This window comes from Scyliorhinus canicula, chromosome 5 (assembly GCF_902713615.1).
Source record: "Scyliorhinus canicula chromosome 5, sScyCan1.1, whole genome shotgun sequence".
Taxonomy (NCBI): domain Eukaryota; kingdom Metazoa; phylum Chordata; class Chondrichthyes; order Carcharhiniformes; family Scyliorhinidae; genus Scyliorhinus; species Scyliorhinus canicula.
The window spans coordinates 93,029,037-93,056,308 of record NC_052150.1 but is presented as its reverse complement, the minus strand read 5'-3'; the positions used below and the strand labels follow the sequence as shown (position 1 = coordinate 93,056,308).

The following is a 27,272-nucleotide window of genomic DNA, read 5'->3' as shown; positions in this document are numbered from 1 at the left end:
GGGTCCACGGAGGACGGGGGTGGCGTGTGCCATGAAGTCCAGGGGGTTGCTGCGCGGCCGGGGGCATATGCGCGGGCGTTCAGGTCAGCAACCTCCAGGGAGGTTGCCAAAGTCCTTGCCTCAGCTAGACTGAGGGCTTTCTTCTCTAACAATCATTGGTGGATAGAAGGAGACTGCATGGCAGCAACGTAAGCGTCTCTGATTAGAAGTTCCATGTGCTGCGTCGCCGAAACCTGGAGACATGTGCACATTCTCCCTAGAGCTGCGAGGGCCTGGTAAAACTCGTTGAGGGACTCACCAGGGAACTGTTGTCTGGTCGTCAGGAGATGCCGTGCGTATACTTCGTTGACCGGCCGGAGAAAGTGTCCTTTGAGAATCTCCATGGCCGCATCAAAGTCGCCTTCGTCTTCGATCATTGCGTAGACCAATGTGCCCACGCATGAGTGGAGGATGTGGAGTTTCTGCTCCTTGGTGTGCTTGCCGGCTGCAGTCGTCAGGTAGCTATTAAAACACGCCTGCCAGTGTTTAAAAATTGCAGACGCATTTGCAGCATGCGGGCTGGTGCGGAGGCAGTCAGGCTTGATGCGAAGCTCCAATCTAAAATTCTAGCAGATTAAATTGATGTATCATCAATTCGACTCAAGACACATTTAGGATCCAAATAATGGCTTTAATCTGCTAGTTGTTAGCCCGGTGGTCGACTACAGAGAATGGCCGACCGCCGGGAACTCTGGTACTTATACCCGCCTCGGAGGCGGGACCTACTTGCCTCTCGACCAATTGGAGAGCAGTCACATGACTAGTCCCAACCAGAGGCACATGACCAGCCAGAGCCAATGGGAAGCCAGTGCTCTGCACCAATGGCAGTGCTCATATCCATACCACCACACTAGCCAACTTACGTTTGCCAGCGAGTTCGTCCGTATCAGAATCCCCTGCCCCCACATACCCAATACCAAAAGGAAAACCAACATAAAGCCCCTCCACACCCAGTCCTTCCACACGCTTCAACACAATCAACATCCAAACAAAGAAGAAACAAGTCCCAACATATTACCCCAAGTCCTCAATCATCCCCTCCAAAATACAAGCTGAAAGAGAGAAACAAGATCAAAACAAAGTCCAAACTCAAAGGCCCAGTCCTTCAGCCTTCAGGAATGCCTCCACCTCCTCTTCCATCTCAAAGTAGTAGTCTCTGGAGATGTGAGTAACTCTCAGCTTCTCAGAGTAGACCACCCCAAACTGCACGTTGCTCTTGTACAATATTGCCTTCTTCCTACCAAAAGCCTCACGCCATCTTGCCAGCTCCGCCATATGATCCTGGTATATACGAATACCACTGCCTTCCACCTCACCTCTCGATTCAGATTCGCCCATCTCAGCACTTTCTCCTTCACCTGGTACCTATGAAAATGGACTATTACAGCTCTGGGTGGATCACTTGCCTTTGGTTTCAGCCAGAGCGACCAGTGAGCCCTGTCCAGCTAATAGAGGAAGGGATCCTCCACCTCCACCAACAACTTGCCGAACAAAGCTGTACATATATGACTTTATAACTATCTCCGCCAAAATACTCTATCGGCTTTCAGCCCCTCAGGCAATCTGCCTTTGTGACTTGTTCTCCAGGTCCTCCACTTTGGCTATCAACCTTTTGTTACTCTCCTCCACCCTCTGCAACTCCTCACCCATCGAGGTGAACTGGTCGCTTTGCCGCAACAATGCCACCTCCACCCCCTTCAATACCTCTCCTTGCTCCCACACTGCTGTCGTGTATTTCCCAAGGCAAGTATGTCATCCACCAACTTCTTGAGTGAGGTCATCATCTCCTCTCAATACCTATCAAAATGCTTGGCAAACTGCCGCTAAATTCAACAGCCATCACTTCAGCCAGCGTTTCCACTGTAATGGGGGCAGCCCCACCCAGCGAGCTTGCTCCTGTCATCTTTCCTCCCACCACACTCCTCCCTGAACCCGAGCCCTCCAGCAGACCATTGCTTGCACTTTTTCTCCCCTTATTCTTCTTCTGGTATTTCGATTAGTTGCCGCAACTTTTCAAAGGATCAATCATGTAAAATTTGCCCAAAATCTGTGCAAAAGGGCCAAAAAAAAAATATTAGCAGGAGCCACCTAATGTACGACCTCCACACACATGTCACCACCGGAAAACCCATAGATGCTCAGTTTTCAGTTACCATCTCATTTGTGTGGCAGTGCCACAGAGGATAGGTGGTACGCAGGAGATTTTCTTGCCCATGTTTGACCTGATGTTATGAGGCTTCTTGGCGTCCAGAGGTACTGTTGAGAACTTCCAGGGCATCTCCCTCCAGATTGTATACTACTGTGCTGCCACCTCTAGTGGGTCTGTCCTGTGGGTCTCCTAGTGGCTTGACTAGTCTAAGGCACAGCTCCTTCAATTTTGGCACAAGCCCCTAGATGTTAGAAAGGAGGGCTTTTCAAGGGCAACAGGGCTAAGTGCGCCATTGTCATTTCCGGTGCTTAAGAATCAACCACATTGCTGTCAGTCTGGAGTCCCATGTAAATCAGGTAAGGATGACAGATTTCCTATGAACAGATGGGTTTTCATGACAATGATGTCATGGTTAATTCTTAGATTTATTTAAAAAAACGAAAGAACCAAACTCAAATTCTGCCAGTTGCCATGGTGGGATTTGAACCCATGTGCCCAGAGCAATAGCCTGGACCTCTGGATAACTAGTCCAATTACATTTTCAATACACCACTTCCTCCCCATAGAAGGGAGGGGACTTATTTGTGTGTTGCTTATACACTAGTGTTCAATGGATTCATTATATTGTGCTATTTGCCCACATCCCAAAATAATGCTGAAAATGGAGTGATAATTCACTTTATATAACAATTTAGGCAACATTAAATTGCATCTTCCAACAGCCTACCTTTGAATCTGGTAGGCAAGGTCCAAAAGCTTCCAACAAGAGGTTATCAACCTTTACTGCCTTCTCAAAGTCTGCATATGAAACTTTGTTATCATGATCGTAGTCCTAGTAATGAAAAGGACACATTTTGCAACAATAATTAATCATTTAGAATTAGATCACATGGAGCAATTGAGTGGTATAGTAAATTACCACATTGTCCATTCACCTTTAGCACTCGATACCCTCTTCCAACACGCTTCCAAAAGTTACGGTCCTACAAAAGATTTATTTAGGCAGTTAAAAGCTCATTTTTAGTCAGTATGGGCTCATAATTCTGTTCAAGTTGTCAACCTCACTTAAAAAGATCACATTAATAAATGTTGTGGGAACTGGCAATTCCCACAATTGAGGAAAAATAACAGGAACTTTACGAGGTAATTTGTTTTGCTATTCCTGATCAAGAAGTACTTGTTGCTGATATTCAGGGGAAACTTCAGTATGGATTCTCCAAAGCTCTGGTGGATGATTTGCAGAAACACTGGAAAACCATGGGTGGGATGCTCCACCTCGCCGTGCCACATTTCTGCCTTACCACGCCGGCAAGATTCTCCATTATGCTGGCCGGTCAATGGAGTTTCCCATTGTGGGGCAGCCCCACGCCGTCGGGAAACCCCCGGGAGCGGGCAAAATGGAGCAGCCCGCCGGTGAGAATCCTGCCCCATGGACGGGATTATCCGTTGGCTGACACCGGAATTGGGAAACATAATTGGGTGGAGAATCGGTTTTAAGGCTGAAATTGTGGCGGGCGCCGGTTTCACACCAAATCACAATTCTACAGTGCCTCGCCAATGACGTCAATGCGTGCCACTCCGCATGTACAGTAGAAGCTGTTGGCATATCATTAGTGGGCCGGGGCCTCCGCGATTCTCCACCTGGTGTCTAACTTTCTGGCCTTAGGGACCCTAATGTTACTAGGTGGATCCCCAGATGGTACAGTAGGAGTGGAGGCGGCCTGCTATGATTAGTGTCCTGCGACCGGGGTCTCCGTTGGCTGCCGTCTTATGGAGAAACCAGGCTTGGATGGGCCCGTCTGCTACTCAGGTGTCCTAGGTGGCATGGTGCCATCCTGTTCTGCCCATTGCCCACCAGACGCTCCAGGGATATTTGGTAGGGGGAGGAGTCCGAGGTGCCGCAGTGTTGCTGCACCTCTCCAACGAGAGTCCCCGGCATGGGCCCCATCAACTCCTCTTCCTTCGGGATGCCCGGTTGCCCCCGGGCTACTCCACGGGACTGGGGTGCGAGTGAAGCTAACCCCTGAGGCTCCCCCGTCACCTGGCACCGCAGGTCCTGGAGGTCCACTGCCATCTCAGCCAGGAACTGCATGCTCGCAGCCATGGAGCACAGGAAGTGGACAATCTCCATCTGGAATTATGCTACGACTGTGCCACCACCTTCTGTGTCAGTGCCACATCAGCCAGTGATTGCATTATCTCCCTCTGGGACTGGGTCATCTCCCGCTGCGTCTGTGCATCTGTGCCACATCCACGAACGCTCTCAGCCATGGCCCGCTATGACTGGGTCACGCTCAGAACACTGCTGCCATGACCAGGTGGCTCTGGCACATGGCTGCCTGTGAGAGGGCAGCCCTGTAGCGGACCTTGGCCACAGCCTGCACAGAGTGCCCCGAGCCTTGGACATGCTGATCTATAGCGGAAACCTTTGCTGCCCCCCCCCCCCCCCCCCCCAAGGCCGTGGGTGCCACCCGTGTGGTATTGGCCTGGGTAGCAAGCATTGCTGGTGCCACCTCCTGCTCCAACAGATCCTCCAACTGCATCTGCAGGTGCTGGATTCTCACTGACAACCCCTCGTGTAATCCCTGGCTCTGCAACTGCATCTCCAGAAGCTCAAAATCTTTCTGTATGACAGCTAGTCCCGGGGGTCAGCCCCCCTCTGAACGTCCACCCCCTTGGGAATTCCTACCTGTACCTGATTTACCGTGGCATCTGTGTGATTGGGTGGGTGGTGTGGTGAGGGCGATGGGGTGGTGTGAGTGAGGGTGGGTGGTGTGGGGATGTGAGGGTGGTGTCCAGTCCTACCTCGGTGTCAACACTTACTCTCAGGAACGGAGAATTCCGCCACATATTTCTTCTGGCAAAGGTACAGGAGAACCCCTATGAAAATGAACCCCTTATGTTTCTCAGAATGGCAATGTATTTCATTCATCAGCATCGGCATTCTTCCCCTTAATGAACAGCAAACATTTCGGAATAAGTTTGTGCTGGAAATATTACAATATTCCACACTATGCAGAAGTCTAGTTTTCAGAGTGGCACTGTCAAGGTGCCAGCTTAGCATTGCCAAGGTGACAAGCTGACATTTTCTGTGCGCAGGCAATCAGGCCGGGGTTGCTGGGTATGGGTGTTGGGGAGCGCGTGGGTGGCTGGGGGAACCTTCCCATGTTGCGTTCGGACTGTGGGCCTCGGAGATCGGGACACGATTTTTATATGGTGTCCCGATCTCTCACTACACGGGATGTTCCGGCGAGCAGAGCTCTCCATTGTAAAAACAGAGCTATGTGCGACCTCAGCCGTGCATTCCCTTTTAGGCCCCTTCTTTAAAGCTAGTCGTGTTGAATAGCCATGTGTTTCTCGGCACTGCAAGTGCCAGGAAATACACAACTAAAAAATACACTCGCTCAGGAACTTTTCCCTTTTGGGAAGATCGCGCCCTTAGAATTATTTCAGCTGAACTCAGAAATCGGGCCACCATTTTGAATGGGTCTCGAAGTGAGGCCCCACATCCATGGGAAATGTCACTCCCCAAACATACATGGGCACTGTCCCACACCACCCAAATGAGGCCACCATGCAATGGAGTCCCTGGGGGCCCCCACAATACGCCTGACAGCAACCCCTCCCTTCCATGACCCACACCCATCACACCCCACCTCCCGTTGGCCCCTACTTACCTGCCCTGCACAACCCCACACATCAAACCCCCCCCTCCCCCCACCCTCCTTTCATGCACATGGCCCCCGCAGGCCCTGACCCTTGGCAACGCCATCCTGACACCTGGGCATCCTTGCACTACCACCCTGACAGGTCTCCAGATAGCTTAGCAGTGCCAGCTGAGCACAGTGGCAATACCAGGGTATCAGAGCCAACGTTCCCACATTCCAAGGGGAGGGCCAGGGAGCCACACTGTACTGACAATGACCACCCAAGGGTCTCCGATGGCCTGGGAGACCCCCCCCAGTGCCGTTCCACCTGGTCCACTTTCTTGTGGACCAGCACTGATTGTTGCCCACTTCAGCCTCCCTGGGGAGGCCGGAGAATCGAGGGAGGCCGGTGTATCCCTGGTAAGTAGGCCTTAAGTAGGTTTAAGACCTACTTCCGTGAGCACTGTTTTGTTCCACCTCTTTTGGGCGGAGTTCTGATTCCAATTCTTGGGGCTTGGGTGTATCCCGCGTGAGGCTGCCAGGAGGATGCCGGGCTCTGCCGGGATTCTCTGGCTGCATTGTGCTCTCGCTGAAGCTCAACACGGCCAGAGAATTGCGCCCTATATTTTGTTTTTACAGCATGAAGGAAAAAAATATGCTGCATGTTTCAAAATAAATGTAAAACAACAAATTAAACTTACATTGCGCATTTAACATTCTAATTCATCCCATAGCATGTCATTGATGAGTAAGGGTAGGTTTTAAGGAGACTCTTAGGAAAGTAGGAATTAGGAGAAGAGGTCGGCAATTCAGCCCTTTGAGCCTGCTCCACCATTCAATCAGATCATGGCTGATCTCTTCCCTGGTCTCAAATCCATCTCTCCACCTGGTCCCCATATCCTTTAACCCAATTTTTTTACCAGGTATATATCTCTCTCCTTCTTGAAACCATTTAATGACTCAGATGCCACCGCACTATGGGGCAGCGAGTTCCACAAATTCACCACCCTCCATGAGAAGTAGTTCCTCCTCATCTCAGTTCTAAATCTACCGCTTCTCAACCTATATCCATGTCCTCTCATTCTAGATTGTCCCACAAGGGGGAACATTTGGTCTATGTTTACTTTATTAATCCTCTTTACTATTTTATGGGCTGGATTCTCCGCAGCCCTGCGGCAAAATCGTGTTTGGCGGGGGGGGGGGGGGCGCTTATGCACGAATCGGGCCCGGCGCCGCTCCCGTGATACTCTGGTCCCCAGAGAATCGCTGGCCTCGAATCACGCATTAGGGAGCCATTGACAGAGGCCCTCCCAGTGATACTCCGATTCCGACCATCCGAATTCTCGACGCCGTGGTTCTAACCACGTCTGGCCAGTCGGGACTCAGTCCCTGGTGGGGGCATTATGAACGGCTGGGGCGGCGATCGGGCGGGTCATATGGAGTGGTGTGGTGCGGGCTAAATCGGTGGGACCTTGTTTGTTGGTCCAGGTCTGTCGGCAGGAGACCGCCGTTGTGCACCATGCGCGGACTCGGAACCGGAAGTGTGGGGGCCCGTATAAGCAGCCAAAGCTGCGCAAAGCTCCCCAGGTCCCTGCCAGCCCCCTACAGGTAAGCAATTGGTCTTTATTTTTTCCCGGAAAGTCTGGAGTGAAATGCCAGTGTTTTTACACCGGCGTGGGGATATAGCCCCATTTTTGACGAATCCAGCCCTATATAGAACATAGAACAGTACAGCACAGAACAGGCCCTTCAGCCCTCAATGTTGTTCCGAGCCACAATCACCTTACTCAAACCCACGTATCCACCCTATATCAGATTGTTTATTTTGCTTCATATAAAGTAAAGGTGCAACCATCACAACTGTTTCTTCCTCCAGAACAAAGAGGCACACTCACAAAAAAATGCAGTTAGAGAAACAGCTGCTACCCTGACTTAATGGATCCCTACAGAGCTTTAAAAATAAACAAATAATCTGATTAATCGCTTTGAAGTTCCAGCGAGCTGTCAATCACTATGCTTCGAACAGACAATGGAGGGTCATTTTCAGTGTAAACAATCCAGCTCAAAGCATTAAGCCACCTAGCCATACACACCACCTTCAATATTTCAAAAGGCAATAAAATTGACCGAGTGAAAATCACTTCAAAGGTTTCCTCCACTTTAAAGGTATAGCCTTCACCTTCATCTCTTAGACCTTTAAACTTGGCATACTAACTGTGATAATCCACAGGAGGCAGGAGTCCCGTCACCACACCAATATTTATTTCCAATAACTATATACAAGAGCAGCTCCAACAGGGCTGCTAGCATTCCAGTCAACTCAAGACTGAATCACAAAGCCTACACAGGTGCTTATATGGGCCCCCTCAATGAGCTATCATTGAGGGAGCTCATACTCCAATTGGCCAACCAATAATGCCAATTGGAGGTCATTACACTAACAAACATTTTAACAGGTTTAGGGGTGCAGATGATGACATTTTCACTTTATTATTGGGGGGGGGGGGGTTATGAGACAATAAGTGATTGTCTTAATGATATGAGGGTACAGATGAGCACATTTTCACTTTATTATGGGAAAACGTTAAGTGTTACATACTAACTGTTTAATGGGTTTAATGCTGCAGATGAGGAGAACAGCCAAAGGGGCCCCATCTCAAGGAAGACTCCTAACCTGAGCCCCACCACCCAACACAAGCCCCCCAGACCCCCACTTCCCAGGAAGGATCACCTTTAGCAATCTGGCAGCAATTAGCAATCTGGCAGTACTTACTACCTTGTCACGCCTCAAGGCTGCAAATTGCCAGGTCAACCCCCCTCAATACTTGCACCAATTCACGCCAGCAGGACTTTCGGCTAGGGGGGACAGATCATCCCACCTCCACTGTGTTACATTATGTAAGGAACTTTGATATTGTTAAGAGCATACAAACATAAAATGAGAAGCTTAACAATCAGCAGTTTATCAACTAATTTCTTTCACAGAACATCTCTAATCCACTCTAATCCAACCTATTCCTCTCATAAGGCTGGTCCTCAGGAAGAAGGGAAGACAATGGGCTGAATTTTACCTGATGAAAGATTACAGTCTGCCTTTCTGCTACCTCTACCCCCATTCCTTTAGCAGTCTGGAATGCAAGCTTTCCGGACCAGGTGACTTATTTTCCCGAAGTATAGGTAGCCTTTCCAATAACTCCTTTCAATTCTCCCACCATCCATTGCCTCCATTATTTCCACATCTACCGATCCTTTGTTAAATTCTACTTCCTTTGAATGTTTAAGTATTCTAACATTTCCCTGTATCTGTAAACATATGTCGCCTACTTTGCCCATAATAGGACCTGCTCCACCTCTTATGAACATATACATTAGGAGCAGTCGACTGCTAGGCCTCTAGAGCCTGTTCTGCCATTCAATAAGATCGTGGCTGATTTGAATTTAACTCCTGCCCCCCTGATGACCTTTCACCCCCTTGCTCATCAAGATTTATCTACCTCTGCCTTAAATATATTCACTCTGCTTCCAATGCCTTTTGAGAAAGAGAGTTCCTCATCTAAAAATCATCTTCAGAAGGCCAAAGACCTGCTTGAGGTATTCAGGTGATAATGGTTACATGTGCGATCTACCTGCATGTTTGGGTTGCATAGAGGGTTTAGGTGACATGTCTTTATTGGGTAAAAGCCAATTGGGTACTCTTGTCCTCCAATAATCCAACCACAAAGGCTTTCAGACTGCCCGAATAGGTGAACCACTTGGGTCTGTCGAAGGAGGGAGGAGTCATGACAGCTTTCCAGAGACCCCACATGATACACCTACAGCAGTCACAGACAAGTTGAATATTGAGGGATTGCAAGGTACCGGGCTGACAGTTGCTTGAGCACAGCCAAGGAACCCATGTACCTGGGAAATCCAGCCATGGCCCTAAAGCCAACTGTTTTCTCAGCCTGAATGGTCATAAATGACATATTGTCTCATGCAACAGTACGTGGCATCCATGGCCTTCATTATAGTTTTGGGTCCCTGACTGAGAAATGGCACATTAATTTCCAGATAATCCCTGGAACAAACCAGAGGCAAATACATTGAGTGCCAATATCACCTTTAGGCAATAGGCCACAGGGTATTTCCCACTTTCCAATGGCATTAACTCCTGCTCTTAGCATAACATACAGCTCCTTCACCAGCTACCAGCTACCTGGAGAGATGGAGTCTTCATAAGATACTGATGCTCGAATATTTCCATGAAGTTGAACTTTTGATGGGACCCTTAGATTGGGGAGTGTCTTCTGTGATAATAAGGTCGACCCTTCTGCATCCTCCTCACCCATGTGCAACGGCTTCCAAGCCAGCTTGGTCTCTCTTGGCTTCAGCACCGCCGCTTGATGTGGCTATGTCCCCAATGACTGTCACTCTCCTAATCACTGGAAGAGGCAAAATTTGGCAAAGCCAAATGTGATGAGTTGCTTGAGAACCTTGCATTGCCTTCCAGTGGCTGCTGTTTGACCTGTCCTTCCACAAAAAGCACGCAAGCTTGGAATTGCTCTTTCCAGTGCCACCAGTCTCGATAGCCCGTGCACCTTCAACTCATTGCCTGAAAGGGTGGTGAATGCAGACACTCAAAATTAAAGAAGTATAGTTGTTTTTGATCGGCACACATACCATGGGTCGAAGGGCTTTATCTTTGCTGTCGACCTCTATAACTCAACCAACAGCCTGCTTGTCTCAACAGAAATCTCCAAAAAAAATCTCCACTACTAAGTTGCCACTCAAATCTCATCCCCTTATGCTGAACATCTGAGAAACAAGTGCTCCATTCACAAAATTGAAAAAAAGCTTGCAAACTCCCAGACAATTGGCTACTTATCAACCACAGCCAGCCGCCGACTTGTTGCGGCACCCACATTCCATAAAATTGATTAATGGCAGAATTATGCTTGGGGAGTCATTCTGAAGCTATCCTACAACCAGCACTCCTCCAAGCCATCTGCTCTTGCTGCCACTAGCTGGTAAAAAAGTGACCAACATTTCTGCCCCCAAGTCTTCAAGACATCTATATGTGCGTCTATCCTACATCATTAGAGATTTACCAGGATGTTGCCTGGTATGGCGGGAAAATCTTATGAGGAAAGGCTGATGGACTTGAGGTTGTTTTCGTTAGAGAGAAGAAGGTTAAGAGGTGACTTAATAGAGGCATACAAAATGATCAGAGGGTTAGATAGGGTGGACAGCGAGAGCCTTCTCCCGCGGATGGAGGTGGCTAGCACGAGGGGACATAGCCTTAAATTGAGGGGTAATAGATATAGGACAGAGGTCAGAGGTGGGTTTTTTACGCAAAGAGTGGTGAGGCCGTGGAATGCCCTACCTGCAACAGTAGTGAACACGCCAACATTGAGGGCATTTAAAATTTATTGGATAAGCATATGGATGATAAGGGCATAGTGTAGGTTAGATGGCCTTTAGATTTTTTCCATGTCGGTGCAACATCGAGGGCCGAAGGGCCTGTACTGCGCTGTATCGTTCTATGTTCTATGTTCTATGTTCTATTAAGTTGTGCTCAGCTGCTTCACTTGAACACTGCATTTTCAAGATAAGAAGCCTTAAGAAATATCATGTTCCTCCTATTTAACCAGTGCTACTTTTGCATGTTCTTGGAACTCAACTTTGTTAATCCAACTCTATTTTAAAAGGGAAATTAATCAACATTGCAACAATATCCATTAATCTCTGATGGAGAACTATCCTTTCAATCTCAGTTTGCTTGAGATTTGTTAATTCTGCACTAATCTTCTAGTTCAGTAAGCTCACATCAAATAAATTTACAACTAAACTATCAATTTGTGAGCCGGGAGTGCAGGAAGCGAAAGAGGCCGGTGTTCTGGCCTTTGCGTCCCTAGTAGCACGGCGGAGGATTTTGCTTCAGTGGAAGGATGCGAGGCCCCCAAGCGTGGAGGCCTGGGTCAATGATATGGCGCGGTTCATCAAATTGGAGAGGGTAAAATTTGCCCTGAGGGGATCAGTACAGGGGTTTTTTTAGGCGGTGGCAGCCTTTCCTTGACTTCCTGGCAGAACGGTAGGAAAATAGGCCGGCAGCAGCAGCAACCCGGGGGGGGGGAGAAATGTGTACAGGTGTTTATTGAATATGCCGGGTGCTAATCTATTTCTTCTTTTTGTAGTTACTGGGGAGGGGGGGGGGGGGGGGGGGGCAGGGGTTTGGTTTTGGGGGTTATTGTGTTTTTTCTTTTTTGTTGTTAATATTGTTTTCTTGTTGATATTTTCTGTTTTTGATATTTTGTGAAAATCTCAATAAAAATTATTTTTTAAAAAACTATCAATTTGTCTCACATTTTGAAAAGAATCCTTCAATTCAACTGTTTAATAAAATAAATGTTTTTAATCAGTGTCTTTTCAAAGCTGAATCTGAAGTGTCAGACTCATATTGTTCTTCCCGTGGCTAAGTCATTTGCACTCTGGTGTGAGAGTTGTAGGTTCAAATCCCACTTTATGACTTGAGCATGGAAATCTAGGCTGATGGAGTGTTGCACTGCCAGTGCTGCGTTTCAAATAAGGCATTAAACGGGGGCCTAGTCATGTGGATGTAAAAGATCCAATCACGTTATTATGGGAAAGAGCAGGGCAATTCCCATACCAGCCTCCCCGGACAGGCGCCGGAATGTGGCGACTAGGGGCTTTTCACAGTAACTTCATTGAAGCCTACTCATGACAATAAGCAATTTTCATTTCATTTTATTTCAATTACCCCTGTCTCTTGGCCAATATTTACCCCTCAATCTTCATCGTAAAATCAGATTATCTACTCATTGCCACACTACTGTTTGTGGGAAATGGCTGCTGCAAATTGGCTGCCTTGTTTTCTACATTACCACAATTACTACATTTCAAAAGCCTTTCAATTTCAAAAGAAATTAGTCGTAAAATACTTTGAAATGTTATATAAATGCAAGTAATTTTCAGGTCATGATTTCCACTGCAGGGTATGGTTAGCACATCTGCAAACAATGTAGCCTTCCCAGTATAATCCCTGTCAAGGTTACTTTTTTTAAACATAAATATAGAATACCTAATTCATTTTTCCAATTAAAGGGCAATTTAGCGTGGCCAATCCACCTAGCCTGCACATCCTTTGAGTTGTGGGGGCGAGACCCACGCAAACACAGGGAGAATGTACAAACTTCACACGGACAGTGACCCAGAGCCGGAAGCGAACCTGGAACCTTGGCACTGTGAGGCAACAGGGCTAATCCACTGCACCACCATGCTGCCCTGTCAAAGTTACTTTTGCCTTGCCACCAAATGTCCCACTGATGCATCCCATTTCTTGAATAGCTTTTTTGATAAAAGTGTCACATTGATGGAATGGCAAACAACAGAAGTGTAATTAATTGTTTTGAGATATTTTGATAAATGCAATTTTCTTAACAAACACATTTTAAACTAAATTATCTTAATTTTCCTTTGTGAGGAAATGAAAATATTTCCCATGTTGTGGGGTCTTCATTTTCCTCATGAGAATTCCCGACACTTTTCAGGACTGGACCAGTTTACAGAAAATCACAAAACTGGTACCTCCCTTTGGTTTTCAATATGTCGACTGTGTGATCTTTCTCATTATTGGATATTGTTTATTTTTGTCAAAAAGACATGAGCATTCCCTAACCTGAGGAACAGATGAATATAAGTGTATTGTGCAGAGGTTGCTCTTAGTAAACAAAATCCTAGAAGAACATGTCTGATTCTTCATGCAATTCTCTCACCATCTTTTTCAGTGCTATCTCTACCAAGTCTTTAACTCCCTCATCAGGATCTTCTTCTGTTGGTTGTTTGATTAGGCTGCTTTTGAGCATATGAAACATCTCCTCTCGAGAAATGAACCCATCTCCATTCAGATCAAAAACGTCAAAACAGACTGGATCAAAATAAACCAAGAAATAACTTTTAGTTTATAAATTTTCATCCAAAAATTTACAAATATTTTACATAATTCAACAAATGTATATATAATCCTACATTTAATCTTTTCATCCAAAGTCCCACGGAGGAATATTGATAGTCCTTCAACCCATTCCCTCATGTTGACATAGCTATCGTTGTCTTTGTCAAATGCACGAAAAACTGGAAAAAAAAAACGATCTCAGTTATATACTTACGGTTTTTCAGTCTATCCTAAAGGCTTGATGGGGTTTACCATCTAAAGGAAGGTCAGCTAAAGAGTTTAAAATTTGCAAGGGTTACAAGCCAATTATTGTATTCATAAAATACATAAGAGTTGAGAAACCAATCCTGAAATAATGAATCAAGAACAGAATGAACTTTGAATTAGAAACTACCAGTAAGTCCTGGCCTCCTCTCCACTAGCAATTATGAGAAAGGGGGGGGGGGGGGGGATTCTCTAACCCCCCGCAGGGTTGGGGAATCACCCGGGGCCTTCGTAAATCCCGCCCCCCGCCGTGGCCAGAATTCTCCGCCACCCGGGAATAGATGGGGGCGGGAATCGCGCTCCGCCGCTGTCACTCCTCTCCCGCCGACGTGCTTTAAACCATCTCTGGTGCCGGCGGGAGCAGGCGGGGTGATCGGACCCCGGGGGGTGCCCCCACGGTGGCCTGGCCCGCGACGGGGCCCACCGATCAGTGGGAGGGCCTGTGCCGTGGGGGCACTCTTTTTCTTCCGCCGCCGCCACAGCCTCCACCATGGCGGATGGTAACGTCAGCGTTCGCTGACACTCCGGTGCATCTGCGGACTCACGCCGACCGGCGAATGCCTTTCAGCCAGCCCTGACGCCGGTCGGCGGGGCGCCAAAGGCCGTTGGCGCCAGTTGGTGGAGCGGGATCCACTCCGGCGCGGGCCTAGCCCCTAAAGGTGCGGAGAATTTTGCACCTTTGGGGAGGCCTGACGCCGGAGTAGTTCTCGCCACTCCGGTACACCGGGACCCCCCGCCCCGCCAGGTAGGGGAGAATCCTGGCCAAGGTAAGAGAAAAAGGACTGCTGCTAAAATTCTGAAACAGATAAATGCATTTCTCCTACTATTGCTTTTAATTGGGGATAATCTGATGGCCATGCCAAAAAGGGTCAACCAAGCCGTTGCAACAATCTACACCTGTATACCTCCAAGCCTCCCCAAAGGGGACTTGGGAATGAAGCAGTTCCTCGACGGACTGGACATGCCGGTTGTGGAGAAAGAAACAAGGCGGGCCTGGGAGCACCATTAGAACTGGGAGAAATCATGGAAAGTATCAACTACATGTAGGCGGCAAAGGCTCTGGGGCGAGATGAATTCCCAGCAGACTTCTACAAAGAATTTGTACCAGCATTGATCCCGCACCTGCGGAGGATGTTCGCAGACTCGCTAGTAAGGGTCGCTCTGCCACCAACACTGGCACAAGCATCAATATCGCTGATAAACAAAAAGGACAAAGACCTGACTGAGTGTGGGTCCTACAAGCCCATCTCACTACTCAACATAGACTCAAAGGCCCTGGTGATGCTCCGGAGAGCTGTATGCCAGAGGCAGTCGTGGAAGAGCAGATGGATTTGTCAAGGGAAGGCAGCTGACATCGAGCATCAGGCGCCTGCTGAACATAATAATGACCGCATTGTGTGTTATATGTTTAGCTGCTGTTGTATAAAGAGTCAAAGGTTCTGCTCCTTTTCCACAAACACCTTTAATTTACTTCAACAGACTCTGCACAAAACTCTATCTTCACATCACCTGCCACAAAGGCCACCTGAAGCCCCGTTACATATCAGTGTCAATTATTGGATATTTAACCTAAATGAGACAACTAATTAGAATGTCTCTTAACCCATTACTTAACAGTCTTCCCTTCCTTGGAGAAAAAATGAATTAGGTGAAAACAAAATTACAAGAAACTCAAAAGCACACACGCAACTTCCCCCCTTCTTATTTTTCCGTTTTGGAAGAAAAAAAAAGTCACAGAAACATGAGCCCTTCATTAACAATATCCAAAAGTTTCTGTGAGCTAGCCCCTCTTTTTGTAAAACAGTCTGACAATTGATAGCTACCGTCAATCCATTTAATTTTTGCTATTTCCCCTCTCTCCAACATCTGCTTCAACCTTGTGATGCCTATCCTTAACCTTTTTTCATTGATACTTTTTGTAGAGTGCACATTTTCCCACAGGGATTTATTGCCAATATGACAGTCAATAGGTATATTAGCCAAATCCCCTAATCCCAAAATTTCTGTCAATATCTCAGATATATAAAAGGCCATATCCACCGCCTCTACAAAGCTTAACGTCTCAGCAGCCAAAGTGCTTTTGACCACTCTCCTTATTTTCTTTGTTTCCCATACAAGAGGGCAACATTTACCATTGTTCCCCAAAAGGAAAATTATAAAACCTCCTGCGCTTGAAACCCCGTCACATAAATTTGCATAGGATGCATCACTATAAACTATAAGTTTCAAGTGCTTACGGTCACCTAAAACCAGGAACCACAAAATACACTCCTGCATTTTTAGTTTGACCAACGCTTTATTTGCTCTTATTATGTCCTCCACTTTGGGATCATTAATTTTTGTGCTCAACTCTGAGACATCAAAACTCACGTCCGGTCTAGTCTGTCTACCTAACCAATTCAGTTGCCCAATTAAACTTCGCAGTTGCTCTTTTTCCATCTTTGAAACCATTGCGTCTTTTTATGAAACCAGGCCACAGCTAATTGCTATTTGGCTGATGCTTTCCAAATAAGATTGCTGACATAAAGTTGCCCCTAACTTAGTCTGTCCGATTTCCAGTCCAATGTATTTAAATGCACCAGAAGCCTGACTTCCAACCCTGAATTCTTTCCCCAAACCAGAGATTACAATAGCTTCGAAATCACTAGTCCCACCCCACAAAAAATCATCAACATACATCACAAAGATGCCAGGAAGATTTCCTTTATAGTGCCAGTAAAACATTACCAGATCTGCTTTCAACTGACAACAGCCTAACTTTTAACAAAACTGACCTTACCGAATAAATACCAGACTCTATAAGCATCATTTAAGTCATATACACATTTGTTCAACTTCTAGAGTACCCCTTCTGTGTTAGCTGCCTCTTTAGGACGGAAAAAAATGTCTCTCTGGAGCTGATGCCCCTGCAAGAAGGCAGCTTTTATAAATATAGATTTGCATTCCCATGCCTTTGTGGCTAATAGAGCCAAGAAGATCTTTAAAATAACCTTTCCTGCCCTAGGTGAATCTACCCTTAAATCCTGATCTTCTAGGTTTTCTTCAAATCCCCTCGCCACAAGGCCTGGCCTTTTCCTTATAAGTTACATCTGGAAGAACCTTTCCCGTGCAAATCCATCTGTGGGATAGAGCTCTTTGTCCCCTATCCGATACTTCCGTGTGTACCCCAAATTCACTCCAACTATGCAGTTCTTGCTGTTTGGCATTTTTGTTAACTTTTTCATCTAACTTATTGGAAGCCACCAAAATCACATGTCCATGTGGGCTTCTACTCCTATTAGTATTTGTAGTCTTACTCATGTTCCGAGACCTTGATAAATATGTCCCCTCTCCCACCTGGTATCTCGTTCTGTACTGCAACTGCTTGATCTTTCCCTTGTGTTGTGGTATGTCCTTTCAATAGTTCTCGACCTTTTCCTGCGGACCTGTTCACTATCCGAAGTACTATCTGAACTGGCACTGCGTTTCTGTGCCATCCATTTTTGAACTTAGTGTTCCCAATCCATTGTCTTGACTCTCTTCCCTGAATGCTGTACATTCAACCAATGTTTATACTTTCTAGTGACCTTCCCTGCTCTACTAATAACAGGTACATCCTTCCTAGACCCTTTAGGCAAGTATGTCACTTTTGTACCAACATTTGGCAGTTGTCTTTTCGGAAAACTGGCCTGTTCTAAATCATCAGAAGTGTTCTACAGAACCCTGTCTATATCCGTTGACTGGTCCTCATAGTTCTGTAACACAGCGTACCAGATGACCCTGGTTCCTCGTCTTGTCTGTCTGCTCTGTCTTATTTTGAAAATTTGTAATCATTTATCCTTGATGAATGTACCCTAACAGTTTGATTGCCATGTTGCAAAATAATTGTTTTGCCATCTATGCCTATGATCTTCCCTGGGCCTTTCCATTCATTAAAACTGTCTCTCTTATAGTATACTATGTCTCCTTGCTGAAAAACGGTATTTGATGGCCGTACATTTCACCTCAAAGCTCTGCAAATTCTTTCAGAGACTTCTGCTTCCAAAAAAGCTTTTCTACTGCGATGTAATGCACTTAAATGCTCAGCAAAGGCAGAGCTAATTGTAGTCCCTTCCCAAGCTGGAGGCTGGTCATCCAAAATGGACGGAATTTTAGGATTTCTACCAAACACTAATTGAGAGGGATTATAGCCCCCAACCATCTGCAATGAATTCTTTGCCTGTATCGCCAATGCTAAAGCTGAATTTAGCTTGCAGTTTAGTCTATCTGCTAAAATTTTCCGGAGCATGTCATCTTTTACCGCATGTTTTCTTTCACACACACCATTACTAAAGGGGTTTTCTGCAGCCATATTCAGAACTGTGATATTCACATTTTCACACATATCCATAAACTCAGCATTAGCAAATTCTCCCCCATTGTCCGTAAGGAATTTTGCCGGTTGGCCCATTCCTGTCCCAATCCATTTTTCCACAATTTAATGAAGAATTACTCTCTTTTCTTTACTTTGTACAATCATTGATTGACTAAATCTGGTTGCTAAATCTACAAAATGCAATATAAATATATTATTGGCTTTATCCCAGATTTTAAGGTCCATGGCCACAATGTCGTTAAAATCCGTGGCCAAAGGTAGGGTTACTATCGGTCATGCTGGTGACCTTCTGAACTTCCTACAAACTTCACAGCGATCACTAACCTGTTCTATTAGCTTAGTACAGTCTTCATCCCTTACTCCTGCATCCTTTAATAAATGTTTCAGCCTCCGAGGAGACGGATGCGCAAAGTGCCTATGCCGTTTTAATACAACAAGCTTTTTATCAGCTAAAGTCGCATTATCAACTGCCATTAACACATCCTTAACAACTGTACTTGGAATATTATTTGTCAGTAATGGAATACAATGGTGTCCCGACTGTGTAAATTGTAAATCCACCGTCTTTCCAAAAACTGTTGCCTTATCCCGTTCCATGTGTGCTTTCTTCATCAACGGTCTGCTCAGAAGGAAAGGTATCTCACTTGATACAGTATCCGTGCTGATTAAATGATTCACTCCGGCAATATTGCAAGGGATCACAACTCTTTTCAGCGACTTCAGAGCATTATCATCCCCAAACCTGAAACTCGTGGAACTTTCAAACTCCTTAACCTTGTTAAGATTTTCAGCATTCAAGGAGTCCAGGAAACATTTTAACCAGTCAATTCCGCACACAGTAGATGTGCAGCCACTGTCCAATACAGCACAATTGAAGGATTCCGCAACCAACACCCTCATTACCGGCATAAAACTGCTCGTTAACAGATTCAAACCCTGCTCTGGGTCACTGCCCGTGTGAAGTTTGCACATTCTTCCCCATGTTTGCGTGGGTTTCGCCCCCGCAACCTAAACGATGTGCAGGGTAGGTGAATTGGCCACGCTAAATTGCCCCTTCATTGGAAAAATGTATTGGGTACCCTAAAAAATTTTGAAATTTTTTTTTTTTGAATGCTTGTTAATAGGGTTAATAGGACAATGCCTTCTTTCTGGTCACTATCTTTTTCCTCTTCTGACTGTTTCGTGTCATATGTCGCTTCAAACACTCTATTATAACATGTTGGACAGTTGAAAGCATAATGGTATTGAGTCACATCGAAAACATTGATTTATCATGCCTCGTGCATTTCTGGGGTTCATCTTCCTATTGTAGGTTCTAACTGAGTTTCTGTCTTCATAATTTCCGGGTCCCGATCTCCTTTTATAGTCTTGGAACCTGTTTGTAGCCGTACGATTTTGCCATTCTCTTAGTAGTGTATCTTCCATATTTGGACCATATTTGACCTATTTGGGTCATCAGACCCATCGTAATCGAATGTTTCCCCAGAAACGTTTTTCAAGCTTCTGTCATCTGATCGAATAAGGTAGCCTTATCTGCAAACTGAACCCCTGTCAAAACCAGGAGCCAATCCATGTTGCTCACTCTAGCACAGTAATTAATTTAAAGGCCAACACAGACTGTGGAAATTCCAGGTTGTGTTTCTGCCGCCTTTTATATAGGCTGTCAAATTCCATTATATAGTCTTCAATGGAGAAATCCTCTATTTTCCGGAACCTATCAAAATCCGACCATGCTTCATACGCACTTAACAAGTCATCCTTTTTATAAATCTTATCCATATAATGTAATCGAATCTGCAGACCTTCTTCTGAGTCTTACTCTTCCAATTCCAGCTCAGAAAACACTTTGCTCCGGATTTTACTGTCATAAGGTAGAGAAAGAGCCAAAGCCATACTTTGTTTTCTCTTTCCCAAGGCAGTTACCTTAGTCCACATAACTACTGCACTTCTCCATTGGTCGTGTGATCCCTTCAGAAAATAAGGGGGGATAGTCATATCCAGCCATCTTTATCCTCGGTTCAGTCATATATCTTTGTTTTTTTTTCTTCTCACTCACTCTTTCGTTTGGTCTGGAAAAGTTGTATCTTTCAACCCTTCACATTTGCACAGCAACCATCCTCTGCTACCATTTGTTATACGTTTAGCTGCTGTTGTATAAAGAGTCAAAGGTTCTGCTCCTTTTCCACAAACACCTTTAATTTGCTTCAACAGACTCGGCACAAAACTCTAACATCACATCACCTGCCACAAAGGCCACCTGAAGCCCCTTTACATATCAGTATCAATTATTGGATATTTAACATAAATGAGCCAACTAATTGAAATGTCTCTTAACCCATTACTTAACACCTGGGAAAGAACACCAGAAGTAATCATCTCCCTGGACACAGAAAAGACCTGTGACAGAGTCAAGTAGAAGTACTTCATAGAGGTACTGCAATGGTTGGGTTCGGACCAGGGTTTATCTTCTGGATGAACCTGCTGTGCAGTGCTCCCATAGCGAGCGTACAGACAAACACCACCAGCTCTAAATACTTCCGGCTGCACAGAGGCAAGAGACAAAGATGCCCGCTATCCCTGCTGCTGTTGCTCTAGCAATCGCTCTCAGAACGACGAAGGAGTGGAGAAGTATCCAAAGGAGGGACAGAGAGCATAGAGTCTCACTCTCCGCAGATGACCTGCTTCACTATGCCTCGAATCCTCAGACCAGCATGCAAGGGATAATGAAACTCCTAAAGTGGAGCCTTCGCAAGTTACAAGTTTAACCTGAGCAAGAGCAAGAACTTCCCTGTGAACCCGCAGGGGGAAGGGACAGACCTGGGGGGATGTCGTTCAAGCAAACCCAGACCAAATCCCGCTACTTGGGGATCCAAACAGCCCAAGACTGGACACAGATCTGCAAATGGAACCTGACGAATCTGGAGGAGGAAGTCAAAAGAGACATACAGAGGGTGGGGCCCAATCCCACTCTCCCTCGCAGGGAGAATTCAAATGATCAAAATAAACGTACTGCCCAGGTTCCTCTTCCTGTTTTGATCCCTCCCAATCTACATCCCCAAGGCCCTTTTCAACAGTCGACAAACTAATTATAGTGTTGTGGTGGGGAAGAACCCAAGGATCCAAAAGGAGATCCTACAAAGTAAAAGAAACACGGGAAGCCTGGCCCTCCTGAACCTAAAGTTCTACCACTGGGCGACCACCGCAGAAAGAGTGAGGGGATTGGTGAAGGAACCGGGAGCAGAGTGGTGAAGATGGAGGAGAGTTCCTGCATAGGGATGTCCGTCTGAGCCCTAGCCGCAGATGCTCTCCCATCCCCCCGGGCCAAACACTCGAGGAGCCCAGTGGTAGTAGTCATGTTCCAGGCATGGTAGCAAATCAGGTAACACCACACCTACATATTCCGGGCTTACCCGAGACTTGTCGGGTACTGAACGACCTTTTATGAGGCAATGTCCAGTGCTGTGGGAGTGAGGGTGGAGCCATGCTCAAAAGTGGTGGTCTTCGGGTTTTCAGATCAGCCAGAACACTTCATGGGGAAACGGGGCCGCGGCCTGGCCTTTGCCACTCTGATCACCTGCCAGTGAATCCTGCTCGGCTGGCCGATCAGTAGCACCACCCATAGCTGCAGCCTGGCTGTTCAGCCTGGAAGAATTTCTCAGGTTGGAGAAAATCAAATTTGCCATCCGGGGGTCAGAAGAAGTCTTTCACAGGACGTGGAAACCGTTCACCAACTTGTTCCAAGATCTGTTCGTAGCCAGCAACCAGTAGTGCTGGGGTGGGGGTGGGGGGAGGGGAGCGACACAAATGAGCCATGGGACAGGGACAAAGAGGAAAAGGAAAGATGGGGGGAGAAGGCATGCAAATAAAACGAGAGGGATGAAGGACAAAGTCGCAGGCCACTAGTCCGAGGGAAAGCTGAAGCTCAAACTAAACTGTAAATAGATACCTGTAAATACCTGCTCTGGCCATTCTGGGGATTGTAACAGATGTACGCTGACTAAAGGGGAGTCACGGCCACAGCGGGAGGGAAGACAATTGCCTGTAAATCTATGTGCTGATTTCGGTTTGTCTTTTTATTTTCCTTCAGGGTGTGGTTTTGTAATATGTAACTTATAAATTGTACACTATAAGATATGAAAATCCAATAAAAACACTTTTTTTTTAAAACAGGCAATGTCAATTCAGTTGCCTGTTTTGCAGATCACCTGATTTTCACTGAGATTGATGGAAATTAACATATGCAGAGATCACTAACAAGACAATTTTGAAGTAACACAATGGAAGTATTATTCTTTAATGTATGTGTTCCTTCAGTGCAAAAATGAATAATTACTGATATTCTTCTGAAAACACAAAATAGTCACTTCGGGGAGGGGAGATCGTCTCTATCCTCCTCTGTTAGCATTCCAAAGGGACATTTCCCTTTCATGACACTGTGGTTCACTCTTATCACCACAGCATCCAATCTCCTTCCTATGGCATCTTCCCCATGCAATTTCAGGAGATGTAACCACCTGCCCTTTTATCTCTTCTCTCCCCAAAGTCCCAATAACACACACACCTTCCAGGTGAAGCAGCACTTCACTTGTACTGCTCTCCTCTATGTTAGGGGGACCCAATTACAGGTTGGGTGATCCCTTTGTGGAATACCTCCATGCAGTCTGCAAACATGGCCATTACGTTCCAGATGCTTGTCATTTTAATTCACCGCCTGTTCTCAAGTTACATTTCTGTATTCAGCCTACTGCAATGTTCCAGCGAAGTTGAGCTTGAACACAAGCTTGAGGAACAGAATCTCTTCTTCTGACAGGCATTTTCCTATTTTTCTGGACTCAGCATTGGCTAGAATCTTCGGAAGCAGCGGCAATAACAACCGTTTTGTGCTACGCTCATAAGTGCACCAACATGAGGCTGCTGCGCACTTCTTCCAGATTGTCAGAGAAATACAGTGCAGTCTCATGGCAGCTCTGCCAAGGTGGAGCAGAGTCGGGAGAAGAGAGAACATGCTTCCCTCTAAGGCACTAGCTATCATATGGCAAGTTTAAAAGTCCAATCTTTGAAATTTAGTGAATGGATAAATTAATAGATGATTGGAGAATGTTAAATGGGTGTGGTAGGTAGGTGGGTGAAATGGGTAATTGGGTGAGGTGGGCAAATGGAGTGAGTAATTGGGTAAGTAGGTAGGTGGATAGGGTGGATGAGGTGGGTGAGCCAGTAGTTGGGTTGGTTTGGGGGTCAGTTAGTTTGGGGTTCGTCGGGTACACAGGTGGTCTGTGGGTAATCAGGTCAGATTATAAGGGTACTTTGATGGTCAGGAGAGTAGTCCGGTCAGGTAGTCATCGGGTCAGGGGTTAGGCGGATGGTCAGGTGGTCATGGGAAAGCTGGGTGGTCGGGGGATAATCAAATAGTGGGAAGGTGGGGGGGGGGGGAGTCAGGGAGGTCAGGGGTGGATATTGGTGGAGGGAGGGTTGATAGTTGGTGTCAAGGGAGGTGGTCAAGAGGTAGCCGGGTGGTCAGTTGTGTAGGTATCCAGGAGTTAAACTAAGTTTATCTGTCTAACATTTCCTGGATAACTATACAGGTAAATACCGCAGAACTATCCCAGTGAGGCATTCATGGAGGATTCCAGTGAACATGAGACAAACCCATTGAAAATTTAAGCTTCCTGGGGAATTTCCTCAAAGATCAACATGTCATCACTTCCAGACTCTTTTTACTTTCAGTCAGCTGTCCTGTATTCTTAGGTAATTTGGACATTCTGAATTCTCCCTCAGTGTACCCGAACAGACGCCGGAATGTGGCAACTAGAGGGCTTTTCACAGTAACTTCATTGCAGTGTTAATGTAAGCCTACTTGTGACAATAAACACTTACTCTGGGCCAATGCTTTGTTTCTGCAGAACACCCTTTATCACTTGCTTTGTCGTTTGTTACATGACATTTTTGTTATTTAATCTCTCTCCATCTGACCTATCTCTCCTTCCTATTTTGTTCCACCTGACCCTCATCCCCCTTTTACAACAGTTTTAAAATCCATCCTATTTTCTATCTTCGGTAGTTCCAAAATAAAGTTATATCTCTGTCCGCCTACGGCACAACGGGGATCGGTGGCTACTGTTCATATTCTAATGCAGCCTTCACCAGAGATCATTGTGTGATTTCTGGAGAGAGACAAGTGGGGAAGGTTTGGAATCGAAGGGAGGGCAGAGTATTGGATGCAACAGCAAGGGTGCAGCTCTCAATGGGCACCTCCTGCTTCTTGATTCTGATGTCTTGATGAGCAGTTAAGTGCCTTTGAAAGAAACCCCACCCCCCCCACCCCCCCCCCCCCCCCCCCCCCCCCCCCCCCCCCCCCCCCCCCCCCCCCATCCCCTCCTCCTGGGACACTGCTGACAAACCCCAATAGGGTCTGTCATAAGACCATAAGACATAGTAGCAGAATTAGGCCACTCGGCCCATCGAGTCTGCTCCGCCATTCAATCATGGCAAATATTTTTCTCATCCCTATTCTCCTGCTTTCTCCCAAACCCCATATCCCCTTATTAATCTATCTCTGTCTTAAAGACACTCAGTGATTTGGCCTCCACAGCCTTCTGCAGCAATGAGTTCCACAGATCCACCACCCTTTGGCTGAAGAAATTCCTCCTCATCTCTGTTCCAAAGGATCATTCCTTAGTCTGAGGACTGTGGTTCTGCTTCCAGTTTTTCCAACAAGTGGAAACATCCTCTCCACCTCCACTCTTTCAGCACTCGCAGTATTCTGTAAGATTCAGTAAGATCCCCCCCTCATCCTTCTGAACTCCAACGAGTACAGACCCAGAGTCCTCAACCTTTCTTCATATGACAAGCACTTCATTCCAGGGATCATTCTTGTGAACTTCCTCTGGACCCTTTCCAAGGTCAGCACATCCTTCCTTAGGTACGGGGCCCAAAACTGCTCACAATACTCCAATCGGATCTGACCAGAGCCTTATACAGCGTCAGAAGTATATCCCTGGTTTGGTATTCTAGCCCTCTCGACATGAATGCTATCATTGCATTTACCTTCCTAACTGTCAACTGAACCTTCACGTTAACCTCAAGAGAATTGTGAACAAGGACTCCCAAGTCCCTTTGTGCTTCTGATTTCCTAACCATCTCCCCATTTAGAAAATAGTCTATGCCTCCATTTCTCCTTCCAAAGTGCATAACCTCACACTTTTCCACATTGTATTCCATCTGCCACTTCTTTTCCCACTCTCCTAGCCTGTCGAAGTTGGCCGATCTTCAGGGATGCATGGGAACACATGCGAGTTCGGGAGAATCCTTGAGCCACCACTTTATCCCCGTGGAATCAGGGATAATGAGCTTTAAGTAGTTTGTTAATGAGCCTAATTAGTTTGGGGGGGGGGGGGGGGGGGCCTCCCAACATCAGCCAATCACACGGCTGACTTTAAAAATATATATTTTTTTATTCTCCACCTTTTTTCACATTTTCTCCCAAATTTACATTCACCAACAATAAACAATACAATGTCAATCCTCATCCTTCCACCAAACCCCCAAAGAGCAGCCCGCATATTAACATAAACAAATAACCATTAACACATACAGTCCCCCTCCCCCAACCCTTCCAGCACCCTCGCGCTAATGTTCAATGTAATCCAATTCTTGAAAGTACATAATGAATAAAGCCCATGAATTGTAGAACCCCTCCATCCTTCCCCTCAGTTCAAACTTAACCTTCTCAAGAGTTAGGAATTCCAGCAGGTCCCCCTGCCATGCCAGGGCACAGAGGTTGATCTCCATCCCAACAGGATCCGCTTTCAGGTGATCAACGAGACGAAGGCTCAACATCTGCCTGCGCACCCGTTTCCAACCCGGCTGGTCCCTGCACCCCGAATATGGCCTCCCGAGGGCCTGGGTCCAACGAGGCCCTCTTTAGAGATTTCCAGAAAAACCTCCTTCCAGTATCCTCCAGCTTTGGACAGGATCAAAACATATGAACAAGCAACGTTCACAACATCTTTACCCCCTCAAAGAGCCGGCTCATCCTCGCCCTTATAGAGGTATGCTCTATATACCACCTTCGGCTGTATCAACCCCAGTCTTGCGCACGAGGTGGAGGCGTTCATTCTACAGAGCACCTCACACCAGAACCCTCCTCCATACCTTCTCCCAACTCTTCCTCCCACTTGCTTTGATCCCTTCCAGCGGTGCCTCCTCCTCTTCCAAAATAGCCCTGTAAACCGCCGACACGACCCCCTTCCGCAGTCCCTTTGTCGTCAGCACCTCCTCCAGCAATGTGGAGGGCGACTCCACCAGGAAGCTCGGTATCTCCTTCCTGGCAAAATCTTGAACCTGCATGTAGCTAAACATTCCCCCCTGCTCCAGTTCATACTTCACTCCCAGCTCCTTCAATCCTGCAAATCGACCCCCAAGAAACAAATCTTTTCATGTCTTAATCCCCTTCTCCTCCCATCTCTGAAAATTTCCATCCCACGTCTCTGGCTCAAATCTGTGGTCCCCTCGAATCAGCATTTCCTTGATCCTGCCCACAACCCGAAGTGTTGGCGAAACTGCCTCATATTCTCAATGAAGCTATTATTACCGGACTCCCTGAGTATTTCCCCGGGGCCATTGGGAGCGGCGCTGTTGCTAGCACCTTTAATATCAACCCCTACATAAACTCTCCTCCGTTCTGAACCACTCAGAATCAACTCCTCTGACCCAGCTCCGCACCTTCTCCACATTTGACGTCCAGTAATAATACATCAGGTTCGGGAGACCCAAACCCCCTGCCTTCCCCTCTGTAACAGCACCTTTCTAACTCTGGCCACCTTCCCTCCCCATATGAACGAGGTAATCATTCCTACAATCTCTCTAAAA

The 27,272-nt window shown here is 46.4% G+C and overlaps 1 protein-coding gene across 1 annotated transcript in view; it reads right to left on the bottom strand.

Moving 5' to 3' along the window:
- Positions 1–1,128: 1,128 nt before the first annotated feature.
- The window catches only part of efcab1 (EF-hand calcium binding domain 1), a 46,345-nt gene continuing 20,201 nt past the window's right edge, over positions 1,129–27,272 (bottom strand). The window contains exons 3-7 of the mRNA XM_038796431.1: positions 13,861–13,965; positions 13,608–13,759; positions 3,124–3,171; positions 2,916–3,020; positions 1,129–1,404 (exon numbers count right to left, since the gene is read on the bottom strand). Coding sequence (XP_038652359.1) covers positions 1,129–1,404; positions 2,916–3,020; positions 3,124–3,171; positions 13,608–13,759; positions 13,861–13,965 — 686 coding nt within the window. The remainder of the gene's footprint in view (positions 1,405–2,915; positions 3,021–3,123; positions 3,172–13,607; positions 13,760–13,860; positions 13,966–27,272) is intronic.